Source organism: Agelaius tricolor, unplaced genomic scaffold (assembly GCF_023055355.1).
Source record: "Agelaius tricolor isolate 1412-34295 unplaced genomic scaffold, bAgeTri1.0.p SCAF_3, whole genome shotgun sequence".
Lineage (NCBI taxonomy): Eukaryota > Metazoa > Chordata > Aves > Passeriformes > Icteridae > Agelaius > Agelaius tricolor.
In genome coordinates, this window is record NW_027269263.1 from 55392224 (window position 1) to 55407953 (window position 15730).

At 42.9% G+C, this 15730-nt stretch overlaps 1 protein-coding gene across 1 annotated transcript in view; it reads left to right on the top strand.

The window, feature by feature from the left end:
- The window catches only part of LAMB4 (laminin subunit beta 4), a 40851-nt gene that overhangs the window by 19266 nt on the left and 5855 nt on the right, over positions 1–15730 (top strand). The window contains exons 19-29 of the mRNA XM_071423892.1: positions 937–1080; positions 1762–1993; positions 3888–4045; positions 5548–5772; positions 6872–7092; positions 8192–8288; positions 8624–8999; positions 9363–9523; positions 12649–12854; positions 13742–13945; positions 15586–15730. Of these exons, the coding sequence (XP_071279993.1) occupies positions 937–1080; positions 1762–1993; positions 3888–4045; positions 5548–5772; positions 6872–7092; positions 8192–8288; positions 8624–8999; positions 9363–9523; positions 12649–12854; positions 13742–13945; positions 15586–15730 (2169 nt within the window). The remainder of the gene's footprint in view (positions 1–936; positions 1081–1761; positions 1994–3887; positions 4046–5547; positions 5773–6871; positions 7093–8191; positions 8289–8623; positions 9000–9362; positions 9524–12648; positions 12855–13741; positions 13946–15585) is intronic.

Genomic DNA, 15730 nt, shown 5'->3' on the forward strand with positions numbered 1-15730 from the left:
GGTGTACTGGAAGAGATTCACCAGGTAAACCTTGAAGATATTCCAGCAAGAAGGCAGCAGCAGGTGGGGTTTGAAATTCCTAGGCAGCTTCCTGGACCCACCATTAGCTGGGCTCAGTAGCTCAGGGAATTTCCCAAGTATTTGGCCCAGAGAAATGGAACTTCTCTGCACTTCCAGTAGCAGGAGGGGCCTTTCTGGGCAACTTTGGTGGCCAGCTTCTTTCAGGGCAGCAATCTCTGCAGCTTCTTTAGCAGCAATCCCTCCAAAGTGATAGCATCTGCTTGGATTGGACAATTTTTAGCACTGATGCCTCACTCTAATATCAGGCAATGAGGTCACAGCTGTGCAACCAGTGAACCCCTCATTTAGGCTTGGGCTGTGATAACTTCCTATTGGCCTGATTCCTAAAGTGACAAGATTCTCCCAATTAAATGTGGCACTTTGGTTTTCTAGTGCTTTCCAGAGCATCCTAGGCAAACCTCTGTGGGTTAGCAGAGCATCTTCGCTCAACAAGTTAGTCCAAGGTGTCCAGAAGGAAGCAAACAGTACACAGATGCTGACTAAATACACCTTGCAGGTAATGTCCAGTGCTTCAGCTAGATGCAGATTTATAGCAAATCTTTTTAGACTTCACAATATCTCTATTTGGATCTGTACTTTGCTACCCCCTTTCTGTCCTACCCCAAATGTGTGCTGAAGGCAGTGCCTTGAATGTGGCAACTACAACACCAAGACTTGTGCTGGTGCCTGATACACCAACACCATTGGTGCTACACCATCAAATGATCTAAACTATGGCATCATCAGTTTAGTGAACCCTGAGAAGAATAATTAAACTCTTTCCTACCTATTTTAAAGTGTGAAACCTGCAAGCTGATGAGAGCAGTAGAACTCCTTGACAACCAAACACGTTTTGATTTTCTTTCCCCTTGCCAGCATGCAAGTGCAATCCCCAAGGGTCGCTGAATGCCAGCTGTAGTAAGCTGGGGGGCCAGTGTCAGTGCAAGGCCAACGTCGTGGGGCGCTGCTGTGACACCTGCTCTGCAGGCAGCTACGGCTTCGGCTTCCACGGCTGCTACGGTGAGTGCCTTGCAGCCAGCACCACTACCAGGACCACTAGCACACCCCAATGTCTCCGAATCCCAGATCATATGGGAAGCAATATTAAAAATGTCCCCACTAATAACAAATTTTCCATCCCTGCTGCCTTTGAGCAGCAATGAGATGGGTTGGCAGTGAGAGGAATAGCAGATTTGTCTTTACAAACAAGCTGTGGGTCTGCTGGTAGATAAAACTAGCACTGGGAGATAAAAGAAACAGTGGGAAGGATTCTACTGATTGATGAATGGAAAAAGATATTTGCTTTTACAAAGAAACTTTAGGTTTGCTGATAAATGAAATTAGGCATTGAGAGATGAAAGAAACAATGGGGAAGAAAAACTCCTAAATTCCGTAAGAATTAAAAATTAAAAGGGAGGGTTATACATTAGAGGGAAATCTTTGGTATCAGGCGTATGGGGGAGTCTGTACCTCTCAAGTACCAGCTAATGGAGAAAGAGAGAAGGGAAATGCGGCCGGGAAACTAAGATAAAAATTTGAGAGATCTCAGGGGAATGCCCCATGGCCTCTTCCTTTATTCGAATAAAGCCTGAAAGGACTCCTATGTCTCCTTGTTGGACACAAACTTCTAGCGTTTGTAAATTCATTTTCTTAGCAGCAGGAACGCTTTAAGGACGCAGCTTTGCTTTCGGTGTTTTCCAGCGTGCGAGTGCCACCCGCAAGGCTCGCTGAGCGCGCTGTGTGACCAGGTGACAGGGCAGTGCTCCTGCCGCCGGGAGGTGGGTGGCCAGCGCTGCAGCCGCTGCCTGCCCGGCTACTTCGGCTTTCCCCACTGCCGTCCCTGCCCCTGTCATGGCCACGCGGAGCTGTGCGACCCTCGGACCGGAGAGTGCCTCGACTGCCGCGGCTTCACCGCTGGAAGCCACTGCGAGAGGTCAGCTCATGAGCGCTGCTGCAAAGCCCCGACACACACTGCTGGTCTCCAAAGTGCCTGGGTAGCTGGGGGCCTCCAAATGCATCAATGACCGTAACGGGTCATTGAGCCATTACCCCAGGTTTGCAGAACACTGAGCAGGTCATTGACATGTTAACATGAAACTGCTGAATGTCAGGTACCTATTTTATTACTATTACCTATTGCATGTGGGAACGTGCATGCAATCCCTGTGGGTGGACTGCAGGCAGGGCATGCACCCAGCATTGCAGTGGGCTACCTGCAAGAAGGCATTTGAGACTTAAACTGACTCCAGCCAGGTTCCAAATTGCCAGCTTTCAAATTTAAAATTCAGCACAAGGCTAGCCAAGAGGCTGAATGTTGTGCTGAATACTCATTTTAATACCTGCAGTTACCTTCAAGGAGTTTAAGTAAACGTGCCCTCTTTGCTGGTCATATTAGTTCCGTGTCACCAGGAAATTACTTTTCCCACATGTTCCAGCTTCATTCAGAGCACTGCTCCTCTTTTTTTGTTTTGTACACTGGCAGCAGTATCACAATTCAACATGGACATGGAAATTAGGTTTAGTTTGGTTTGGCTGGACTATGCCTTGTCATTAATTTTTAAGAGGTTTTCCTCATGAAACCTGTTGAGATTTTCCTGTTTTAGACAATACAGTCTTTGGCTATTCTACTTGTAGATGGCAAACAGATTAAAAATGGGAGACTGAAACACTTTTTGCCCTGTGGCTTTGCAGGATCTCCTTGGCTATATGATTATCCTCCCAGGGGAGGATAATAATGTTCCCATTTGCCATAGTAAAACAGATCAAAGACTGAGGATGCTTCAGAAGCCTCTGTGTTGTTTTTGCTGCAGCTGCAGGACTGCAGGGGGTTGGGATGTGGAGGCAGCAGTGGTGGGCAGGGTGGCTGAGCCCCCAGGGAGCCCCAAAAGCCCCCACCAGTTTGGGTAACAGCACAGCCACCAGCACCTTGAAAGAGCTGTTACCCCAGGTTTGCAGAACATGTCAGACAGAGCATGGCTCAATACATATGTTACATGTGAAATATGCAGTATTCTCTGAGTACTCTTGAGGAATCATTGCTTTTTTGCCTGTGCCAGCACTTTTTACTGTCATGCCAGCCTCTCTGTGTGTGTGTCTGGATGGAAATAGATGAATATATGCTGATAGGTAAATATACAGAATTTTTATATGGCAGCTTTTAGCTGCCTATGCAGAGCATGTGTGATATGCCATGTCATTATCTGCAGAGGAACAGGAACGGGACATCACGCCATGATCGATGTGATCAAGTGAAGCCAATTTATTGCAAAAAGCAAGCTATGTTTATACTGTGTTCTACTGTTCATGCCTCAAGCTAATACATGATTGGTTAAATCCTTCTGTGCACGTGTTTTAATCTTTCAGTTAATTTCAGTTTTTCTTCTTCATGCGTCTCGCTGTGGTTTTCTTGTCTGCCTTTACATCCTGAACCGTCTGTTGCTGAGCATTTTCTTCTTCTTTCATGTCCTTCAAGGGCATTGTGACCTTACTCAGTTTCTGTGAAGACTGTGCATATATATATATCCATTGTCTTGCAAAAAACCCTCAACAATAATCATTCAGTTTAAAATTGTTCCAGAGTAGGTGAAAGTCTTCACAAACATTTCTTGAAAGGAAAACATGTGTCTTTTTCTTTTTGCTTCAGATTTTGAGAATGCAGCTCTGATTTTCCATTTTAGAACACCTTTGAATCTTGATATATCTCTACTAATTGATGGAGACAGCATTACAATAATCTGGATTACCAATTTCAAAATATACATGTAAATTGATTCACCTGCATGAAGCACTTGACAATTTGTCCTGCTTTGTGTTGACTGCTTTGGCAGGTGCATGGATGGCTATTATGGAAACCCTCTGGATGGAGAACCCTGCCACCCATGCATGTGCCCAGGAGCACCTACAAGCAATAGGTATTTTGCACATTCCTGTTACCAGGACTCCCAGTCTGCACAGCTTGTCTGTAATTGTCTCGAGGGATATTCAGGTATGAAGCAAAGTAAGGACTGGTTTTGATACTAGTTAAATTGATGTAAGAAAAAAAATGATCATCCTTCACCTGTCACATGTTCAGAAATGACAATGAGGTAATGCTAATAAAACAGCTAAGAAGAGTTAGCACTCAAGTTTACTGAAATTATGTGGCTACGTTCTGACTAGGAAGAATGGGAATTGTGCAGTTAGTGTTTTCAAAAGGGATTCACCTCTGTGGATACAGTGAAGTCATTTATTGTTCTGATGTCACTCTCTAGAAATCTCCTCCTTTCCAGAGGCATTACACTAATCTGGTGGGGAGAGGGGGGGAAAACTGCAGTTGCTTGTTACCTCTGAAAAAGAAGAATTGCAAGCTCAAATGGGAATGATTAGGGCATCAAAAAGAGCTGATAAGACTTTGTAATCAGAGAAACTCTTTGACATTATGCCTTAAAGTGACTGCTTCATGGTTCAAATAGTCATTTTAGAAATGGGGTTTCTGTTCTCAGCTGTCTAAAATGCAGATGTTTTTGCAGCAAACTGATTCCTCATTTCCTAAGATCATGTTGACTTAAGTTGAATTTCTGAAGGGAAAGCTGAAGATATTTCCCTTCCCTTGGGCATTAGAAAGATCTTGTTTGGTGGAAGCAAAGCTTAATGGGAATCACTGCTGAAAATTAAACCAATGTTGTCATCTTTACTTAGGCAAGGTTTCTTTATAAGTCAAGAGTGGTTTTGCTTGAGTAATTGCTGTAGGGTCAAAATTATTCATGTTGGTGTTCACCCAAGGGACTTCTGTCCTCACAAATCACAAACTGCACTTCTCAGTTTTGAACTTTACTGCTCCTGCTCCTTTCCAGTAGGACTCTTGGTCACCTTTGTAGCAGCAGTCTCACTTTCTCAGAGATTGAGAAAGGCTCTGGGTCCTGAGTTGCACAGTGAAGGAAGAGTGTCCTTGGCTGAAGACGAACCAGTGGATGTGGTTCCATAAACACCAGTCTGCCCAGAATGGTTTCTGAGATGCAGAGGTAGCACCCAGATCAGGGCAGGCATTGAGACAAAATGCAGTAGTAGTAGTAATGCCAGCAAGGACAGAGCATCAGAGTTCATCTGAACTCCTGAGTACACCCCACCCTCCAATGCTGCTGTGGGAGTGAAGGGCCAAGGAAAATCCTGCAAGTATGGCTAACTCTGACTACTGCCATTGAACAGACTTTGATGGAAAAAGATGTCTGGAGGTGTTGTATGATGGGGCACCTAATTGTTCTTACTGAAAGGCCTTCCTTGGTATAAACAACTTGGGATGAGAAAGGTGTCTTACCATCAGATTTCAGTGGGGAAGATATAATCTAAACTGTTCAGAGAATTAAAGGGCAATGATTTCAAACAGGTGAATATTTTCCACTGGAAATGTGCATTTGAACAGACAGTCTGAACATTTTAATAGTATTACTGGAAATTACATGTTTCACTTGAATTCCATCAGCCAGCAATATTTTTACCTTTCTCTGACAGGCAATCAGTGTGACAAGTGTCCTAGTGGGTTCTACAAAAACTCCAGCAGCCCTGGGCTTGACTGTGCACCATGTCCCTGCAATAACAACATTGATTTGACAGACCCAGAGTCCTGTAACAGGGTCACTGGGGAATGCACCAAGTGTTTACACAACACCCATGGAGCAAACTGCCAGTTCTGCAAACCAGGTTATTTTGGCTCAGCCCTCAATCAAAGCTGTCAAAGTAAGTAACAGCACTGCAACTGTGTTTTACTACCAAGAAAATGTGTTTAAAAAATAGGCTATAGGGAAAGGCTAGACCTTGGAGGGAGGACAAAACTAAACAAGATAAATAGAGTAAAATATAAGATTTACAAATATATTTCTCTATCTACTAAATATAAATATATCAATGATACAAATAACTTAACATGGCATCTATTAAATTCTTTGTCATCCAAGTCTCGCTAACTCTCATACTGAATATCACTCCTTGGAAATACTCATTTGTGAAATGAAAGCAGTACTCTCTGTTAGAAAAATAAATGTGCATTCAGCTTATTCAGGAAGGAATCAAAAGTAAAGGAATCAGTGATAACTGTTTATCCATGTTGCTGGCTGATGCCAGCTAAGCTCAGTTAGAGCTCAGTTAACCAGATGATCCCTTGCTGGACTTCCTGCCTTACCAGTTGTTTTCATTAAGTGGCTAGAGAGAGAGCATTCAGGCAATTGAATAGATTCCATGAGGACACATCAGTAACTCAGCACTTTGAACAGAAGAGTAGGAGTGTAAGGAAAAGCAAGGCACAAGCTTCTTCCCAGTTTTTCTCTAAACTCATTTTCACTGATGTGCCTGAGGATTTAATTTTTATGGCCAAGATAACTATAAGTATAGTCAAGAAACAATTTTTCTGGGAATCTCTAAAATACAGTCCAAGCTGATCCCTTGTTCATTCTTGGAAGATGTCTGTTAGAAATTGTTAAGTAAGAACTTTTGGCTCCTCACTAGGAGGGCTTCTTATCTTACTTGGCTTACTGGGGATTCCCACGCTGGATAATGCCTACTGTAAATCAATTTATCCTTACCCAACATATTTAACATTGCATTCTAATAAGATTCAAAATACACTGAGCCTTTGTTTTCTGTGCCTGTATTAAAAGGGTTGAACATTCACAGTAAGTTTTCTCAAAGCCATATATAAGTTATTACAGAAAGGCAGGTAATATGTATGAGATTAAACATGTTCAAGGTGTCACTGAAAGTAAAGCTTTATATCCAGCTCTGGCTGTCCATCAGCTGTCTGTATTTCTGTCTGCTGTAGTAATTGTCCCTCTTTTTCCAGGCTGCACGTGCAATCTGGCAGGTGTTCAGCCTGCCATGTGCCCAGGGGGGGATGCAGCCTGCCTGTGTGACCCAGCCACAGGAGCTTGTCCCTGCCTGCCCAATGTGCTGGGTGCCACGTGTGACCAGTGTGCCTCTGGCTACTGGGACCTGGCTAGTGGAAAAGGATGTCAGACCTGTGACTGTGATCCAAAAAACTCCCAAAGCAACCAGTGCAACCAGGCAAGGAAATTACTCTGCTTTCCAGGAACCAGGGTGCTGGTGTTTTGACATGGCAAAGTGGGGACCCTCTTATAAATGAAGATCGCTTTTTTGTCATATTCCCTGAAAACAAAAAATTCTTTGGAAGTTTGTAGTTGGTACAATCACACTGTGAGTCATTAAATCAAAAGTGTTGTTCTGATAACGAGGCTTTGCAATTTCTCGCTGCATGTTTTTTTGTCAAGTGGACCTTAGAAATACATTGTAAAAAGATGTCACAGAAAAAAGCTACCTCTTAACTATGCATATAGGGAAGAAGGAAATCCAAGCTTAGGCCTGAGTCAAATGAGTATTTTTTAAGTGTTTATTTTCATAAAGTAAAATATCAGCTGTGGTCATTGCATTAATCAAGCCTCATCTATTGTACTACTAGAGTACCTTTTCTCATTTTTAAGTCCTGTGCACATTTCAGGGCTAGAATGTAGAAAAAATTAAACAGCATTTCAGAACAGAAAGGTGAAATTGTGGTCCCATGGAGTCAACAGCAATTTTGCCATTGACTTCAGAGCAGCAGGAGCATATCCTCAAATCTTGCTGATGTGTTTGCACATTTTTCTTTCAATAGGCTCTCTGTTTGTTCCAGTTCATTCAGTAGATTTATTATTTTTATAGCAAATATAGTTCTTCAAAGAACTACTAGCAGTTATCAAAGTCGTAATTCCCTGGAGTCTAATTTAATAGCTGAATTTCAAAATATTTTTTCTAGGGCAACGTGCATAATATATCCTCAAGGTTTTCAGTTAAAATTGATGTATTGTGTAGTTTAAGTTGAAATGTTGAGTTCTTAGATCTAGCAAAAATAAAAAATACTTATTTTGCAAAGGAAAAGAATCCTCTCAGATCATTGTCAGAGGATGAGTTCTCAAACAGCGTTAGTAGATTGGATCATACAAAATCTCTAACATTAGTAAAGCAAAGCCATTCTCAGAGAGCATTTTGTTTCCAGGACCTTCAAAGACTGTGAGCAAGCAGCGTTGCTGCAGCTCTTGTACAGCTGAAATAATGTATATCCAGCCCTATGGCTCTGCTGGAAGTTATTCCACCCTATCTGTTTTTACAGCTTACAGGCCAGTGTCCATGTAAGCCAGGTTACAGTGGAAGATGCTGTAATGAATGTGAGGAAAACTACTTTGGCAATCCCCAGCTGCATTGCGTTTGTAAGTATTATTGCGTGACTATAACTGGATTTGGAACTGCCTCAACATAAATGCTTACCTTTTATATTCACAGGGGAAACAGGGAATTCATGTAGAGAAACAGCCTTTCATATGTTTGTGTGTATGAGTTGGACAAGTGTTTATATTATTTATCTATATTTTTATTTAAATGGTTAAGATGGAAGTCAGAGATGAAGAAGAGCCACTACTGTGCAGTCCACCTTGCTCTAACTCAAACACTGCTTTGCTTTTATTATCTTGAAAAGCACCTTTTTCATGCATTAATCCCACAGAACAGGGACAACTGGATGTAACCTGCTGTTCCTTTCTTGCAGCATGTGAGTGTAACCTGGAGGGCACCCGCCAGCCCACGTGTGACAAAGCCACCGGCGCGTGTAACTGCCGGGCTGGCGTCACCGGCCGGCTCTGCGACCAGTGCGCCCGCGGCTTTGAGAAGGACTTTCCCTCCTGCCCTCAGTGCCATCTTTGTTTTGATCAGTGGGATGCTGAAATTGCGGCTCTTGCTCAGACTGTGCAGGGGTTAATGAGGTTTGCAGCAAAGCTGGAAGATAAAGGAGGACGAATGCCCAGCTGTGACATGCGCTTCAAAGCCTTCGAAGATGCCATTTCTGAAATGGAACGCATTTTGAGACATCCTGTCCTTTCACTGCAGGCCCTTTCAGGCATCAGGGATTTTCAGGGCTTCCTTCAGTAAGGGCTAGGTTGCTCCTGGAAAAATCCTTTAGCTGAGAAACTGTCTTCCCCCAGACTCCACCAGCCATCCCTACATATCAAGTCCCACTTCTGATCAGCACACAGATGCTGGTCTACTAAGTGACTGTTTTCAGTAGATCTGTGAGCAAAATAATCCTTAATATATGCCTAACCCATAGAGACATATACTTAAATGATGGAAATTTCCAATTCATACTAAAGGTTTTCTAAATAAGCCATATAATTAAATGTTTTTGCTTATTTATAAATGTATCTCTTGCCCTCTAAAATATTGTGTAACTCAGTTCTAGTTTAAGAACAATCTGGTCTGACTTCTGCATAACTGTCTTATCCCTTCAGACAAAAAGTTGCACAGATGGATCCCCTTCACAGTTCACCCTTTGAGTTTCCTGACCTTAACAAGAGCATAGAAGATATAGTAGAAGAAGCCAACCTAGTGTTTGAACTTCTACAACAAAAAATACATCTGCATCAAAGTTTTCAGTACTTGAATTTCAAAGGTAAGTCAGCAATGAATTAAAATGGGTGGACATTTTCCCTAGAATTTTGGAATGCTTTCTCATCATTAAACCATACAACATCTTAAAGATCCCTTTGCTTCCTGTGGTAGCACAAAAATGTTGACACTGATAACATTTTATACTGACTTTCCAATTTCTCTTTTGTCTTAAAATGCTGTGATTTCTAGCATCCCAAATTTCAGATGCATGTGCCAGCGTCACATCAGTCAGGAGTCTCATAAATGCTTACATCAGGATATAAAAGAAACCAAGTTTCAGAGTACAGACTCACATGCAATGGAACAGCAAAGGATTCCCCTACCACATTTGACTCCTCTTGCTCATAGGAATACTTGAAGGATCTTGTACAGGAACAGTTTATTTAATTAAAGCATTGTGTCATAGTGCAGCTTCCTAGTGTTCTCATGGGAAAATACTTGACTTTATGTGGGACAGAAGTAGCTCTCCATCATCAAAAAATGTGAAAGCAGAACTGAAGTCCTTGGCATTTTTGAAAGAATTAAATCCTCTGTGTTTGAGCTAAGTATAGTCTCCATCAGCTGCTAATAGCTGTAGTGATGATGTCCCACACTGGTTTCTGGAGAAAAATGGGGCTGTATCAGGCAGGGATCTTGGACAGTGCTACACCACCCACAATGGCAGGAGATGGTCAGCAGAATCCTCTCCAAAGAGATGGCTGCCAAGATATGAACCCCCAGAAGACAGGGTGCTTGCCACAGAAGACACAAGCTACAAGCAATGCACTCCCACTTACAGTTCCTCTGTGTTTCATTCAGGCAAGAAAAACTTGGCCTGGGCAAGTTGGGTGTTTGGTTTGGTTTGGTTTTTTTTCTTTTTTGGGGGGTTTTTTGTTTTGTTTTTGTTTGTTTGCTTTAATAAAAACAAAGGAAAAAGAAAAAATAAAAAAGAAGGAAAAGTCAACAAAATGCATAGTGGAGGAAATGGGAGAGGGGAAAAGAGGGATTAACGAAGGTTTAGGGCTCCCGTGCCCTGTTGTACTTGGCAGCCCCCTGGGGCAGCTCCTCTGCAAGCAGCCAGCAGAGCTCTCCCAGACTCCACTTCTCACTTCAACTGAGCCTTGCACAGACAGAAAGGCAGAAAGGCAAAGAAACAATAAATCCCAGGGAGGTCAGTGGACACAGAGCTGAAGCATCCATGGTGCTCTCTGGTCACATTCCAAACCCACTTAATCTTTTGGCCTCTGGAGGCAGATAAACAGCCCTATAAAAAGCACATGGGAGTGTGGGGAGGGGAAGGCCTTGAATTTAAGATGAATTTCCTATCAAGGCCACAAATATTCATTGGTTCTGCTACCAAGCATATAATAGCACAAAAATAACATTTCCCTCAAGATAAACAGCTTTTCTGATACCCAGGAGAGAGACTGGCTCCTCCTTCCTTTCAGACCAGCAGCATATCCTATCTGTGGCTCTGCTTGTTCCTCTCCTTTTTGCTGGGGCAGATACCCCATCTGGGGCACATCTGGCACTCCTGCCCTAGACACACACAGAGAATGAGCTCCTGCCTATGTCTCTGTGCAGAGGATCAGGAGTTGGAGTCCTCCTCACAGGCATACATTCAGCTAGATGACCTGGAAACATCAATATCTAATGATAAATTAAAACCACTGGAAAAACTAAGATGCAAGTGCCCTTAAAAGAATGTTTGCAGTCTATGAGATCTCATTAAATTATGGCTTTCCAGCATTGGCCCCTGGCTTTGCAGCAGCTGAGGTGCAGTAACACAGTGAGGCTATAAATCAAGCCTATGCTAAGACACTGTGTTTAATGAAAAGGAACTTGGAATCTCTACAGCTCCATCAAAAACCAAATGTAGAAAATGCATTTAGGCCATTTAATGGAGAGCTGAACCACTGTGAAATATTCCTGCTGTGGAATTGTTGCACAGAAAAAATCTCTGGCTTAGATGAGGAGTTACAGCAGTCTCTTTCCAGGTATTTTGTATTAAGAGCTAGCTTTAAACTGTATATTGTTTCCAAGAATTACAAGATAAATAAATAGCCCTGGTTCCACACGATAACTAAACATTGTTCAGCCTCAATCAAAGCACAGCCAAGGGCTTTAGAGCCTGAATCAAAGCACACAGGACTTGAGTGTCTTGTCTTTGACTTCAACTCGTAACTGAGTCAGTTACCAGCACAAAGAGAGATGTTAATCAGAGACCTCTAATGCTTTTTCACTGCTGACACATCGATCCTGGCTCTGGACATATTTCTGCCTAGGAATGTGGGCAAATCTGGGCTCTCCAGAGATCTGGGAAAACTCAACAGCAGCAGTAACAGCTTTAAATTATGTGTGTTGCAAAGGGCCTGAATCCTTTTCTCAGGCTATTAATCTGCAAAAAATGTAATATTCTCCAACCCTTTTGAGCCTGCTTAAGGAAAAGCTTTCACTAACCAAACAAGACTCTTGCTGGAAAGCATTTTTAGCCTGGCCTATTAGCTTATCACAGAAGTGCCTTTTTTTTTTAATTCATCAGTCCTGAAACTGGATTTTCCAGAGACAAAAAAGCCCTCATATATTCCCATTTGTAATATAAATTTTACTCTCACTCTAGCAGACCACTTAACTCTTGGGTGCTATGCTGAGCAGAAAGGATGGTTATTTTCCTGACTCACAATCAGGCAGCTGATCATTTCATGACAACTGGCAGAAAGAGTTTTCCTGCCTAAAACATAATAAATGTCAGGAGCTTTTATCCAATCAACAATGGTAGCAGTGCATGAGCTACTGATGAATGCAGATCTGTAGCAGTTAGTGTCAATAATGGGATCTCCTTCATACTTCTAACTATTCTGTTGCCTTCTCAAACACCTTGGCATCCTGTGGATGACATAGGATCCACCATTTTTACTTCTAGTTTAGCAGGTTTTATGAGCATTGATAACTATTTCTATTTAGCAACTGGATAAGTGAAGGATTGAAAGGCTTGGCTGAGGAAAAGACAGTTCCTGCCCTTCCCTGCTTCCCAAATTAAACACAGTGAATCAGCTGTCACTCAGCAATTGTCCAGAATTCAAGCAAATGCACAAACTGAATGCAATCAAATGCAGTTGGTACTAAACCCTATTTCTGTTGGTACAGAGGCCATCAGCAACATTAGGAAACACTCTGAAGTATCATTGCTGGCAGAACAGAGGACCAGGGGGACAAGCCCTGTTGTAAGACACTCAGAGTACACCAGGAACGACACCCTTGCTATGTTGGACCATCAGCTCTTTGATGCAAGCAGTGTGCTGCAACAGCTCAGAATGATCAAAAGCCCTGACATCCAAAACCTGAATGAAAAGGTAGGTGCTGTGGATTTTGAATGAAAGCTAAAAACCTCCAAAAAACAAAAAAAACCTCTTTTTTTGATGTTGTAGTAGGTTTTATTTTAAAAGGATGCTTACATGCATTTTTAAGTCTGGAAAATGGCACTTCCTTGCCACAGCCAATCCCATCAGAACAACTGCACTTCTCAGCTGTAGTTGTTTCCAGCCTTCTGGAAGCCATTGTTCCCAGCACAAGGAACTGTTTAGGAGCTCTCTAGTCTCAAGAGGTCATCAGAGTAATTTCAGAAAGATTAAGGCAAACCTCCTCCATGAGTAAGTTAAACTAACCAGAGTGACTTTGTCCTGGAGTGGATGGGGAGTGCTCACATATCCTTTGTGTCACCTCTGGGAAAGAAGGGGATTTCTGTTCTTCTGCAGGGCAGCAGTAAATACCTGATAGCACCAATTCATGACAAATCTGGAAGACATCATCCACCTAAGCCTATAGGTTCCATATCTGTGTCAAAATACATGGAGGACTAGAATGGCACCTTGTTCTGTTAGAGGTTACCTGGATCCTTCAGAAGAGGCCATTGACCCATGGGCTGGGTATAGTTAGGGAATGGTTTCAGCCCTTTGGCTAAAGAAGAGTGAAGCAAGGGTCTCAGTGCAACACTTGGAGCCTAACAAATGGCTCCTGCAAGGATGCTCAGAGCCATGGAGCTGCCATTGCATCCTTCAAATCTGGGGAGAGGGACCTGTAACTGGCAGTGATACCCATCTTTATAAAGACCAGATGCTGTGTCCTGGGGAATATCCTATCCTATATTCAATGTTCATATGATGTCAAACATCTTCCTTCCCTCAGGAGTGTATCTCAGGCCCCCAGAGGAGTCCTGACATAAGCATCTTCCCTCTTGCAGATCTGTGGTGTTCCAGGAGACCAGCCATGTGCCACAGCAGCCTGTGGGGGAGCTTTGTGCCAGGACAGTCATGGACTAAGGCATTGTGGTGGCCCAGACTGCAGTGGAGCTCTTTCTCTCTCCTCTGAGGCCTTCAGAAAAGCTGAGGAGACTGCTGTGATGCTAAATAACTTGACTACTCAGCTACAGGAACCTGCGAATCAGGTGCTGTATATCAAACCTACATTTGTTCTGTGAAGTGGATGGAGGATGAGATTTGGGAGGTCACAAATGCAGAAAAACTCACCTGCTCTTTGGACAAAGAATGTGATGGACAGTGATGGACTCTGTCCCAGCATCATAGACCTATCATGATTCAGTACCAGGTATCAGCCCCACCAAGAGATTGGCTTTATCTAGATCTTCTTCCTCACAGCTGCTGATTTCAAAAGTCATGGTGCCATGTTTCTATGGGAGTAGGTCGTTTCAGGCTAGGATTGTCTAAATTTTTACTGGGAAAGATTCAAATGGCACCATTTGTCAGTAGCCTGACGTGCTTATTGCAATGGGATTACTGCTGTGCATGGTGTTAAGCTCTATTTATACAACTTCATACTACTCTTCTGTTTGCCAATAAATTATTTTGAAAATAATTTCAAGATGAAGCTTTTCTGCCCCCAGTAATGTTTAGGAGGGCATCAATTAGTCGACTGTACTGCACAGTAGCAGTGAAAAATAATTCAAGCAAAGTGTGGCCAATGCAACATATGCCAAGGAAACAAAACAGACAAATCCCAAAGCAGCAGTAAGGAATTTGTTCCTATTAACAGTCAGAGATGATGCCTGTTACAGTTACAGGCAAAGCTCACTTTCCAGCAGAAATTATATTCTGCTGTGGCTTTGTCCCATCACTGCAGGATGCCTGGGCATCCATTTCCTCTTTTTAAAATGCCCTCGAGTGCATCCCGGCCAGCCGGCCTGGAAAGGAGCAATTGGGGCAGCGCCCTGGGGCCCCGGCACCGGAGAGGCGGCGGCCAAAGGCACCGCCGAGCGCTGCCGGGCTGCCGGGACATGGCCTGGGCTGCACAAGCCCCAGGCACCTCCGTGGTAATCTGAGTGAACTGTTCTGAGACATTTCGGAAATAAAAACCATATCAGCATTTTTCTCGTTGCATGGAGAAAGACCAAATCTCTTCCCTCTGCAGACCACAGGTGTACCTGGGCCATTCTTGAAGGCAAAGCCCCTACCAAAGTAAAATACTGTTGGAATTTGATAATTAGTCGACAGTTTTCATTTAAATTATCAAGAATACTAATTTAGTGGCAAAAGGTAACTTTTAAAGACAAGCCTTGAACTCTACCTTCCTTGTGTCCTCTTGTTAAAATTTATAGCAATTCAGAGGGTGGGGAGGGTTTACATTCTCCATTTCAGGGGAGGCTCCTGCCTTCCTTAGCAGACTCCCATCTTTCCAAACCGAGACACCTCTTTAGCTGTTTTTTACAGCAAGTCCAATGTGAAATGACAAATGAAATCACATTTTCTATAATCAGATCTGAATCTGATCACTGACAAGCTACAGTACTGCAATAACTGTCAGTATTTTTTTTTAGAGACAGGAGGGGGCTGGGGTTTAGCAGTGGTTGCAGAGAGAAAAAAAAATGCTTGATTTAGGCTTTTTCTGAGGCCAGATGAAGCCCAGGATGTAGCAGTTTCCCAAAGAGGTCTCCTACTACTTTTCAAAGCCTCATCAAATGATTCCAGCTGAGGCTTGGATCAAAATTACCTTTTTGTCAGAGCCCAACTTGCAAAGCAGTGGCAGATAACCTCCAGAAAATAGCACTGCTGTTTCTAATAATATTTCCAGGTTAAAAGCATTAGAAAAATGGCAGAAGACAGCAAACTGAAAGGCTCACAATTTAATGGGCAGCTGGAGACAGCTATCAATCAAATTGAAGTTGATGGAGAGATCACTAAGGAGTTCATCCAAAAAGTGAAAGTCTTCTTGCTAG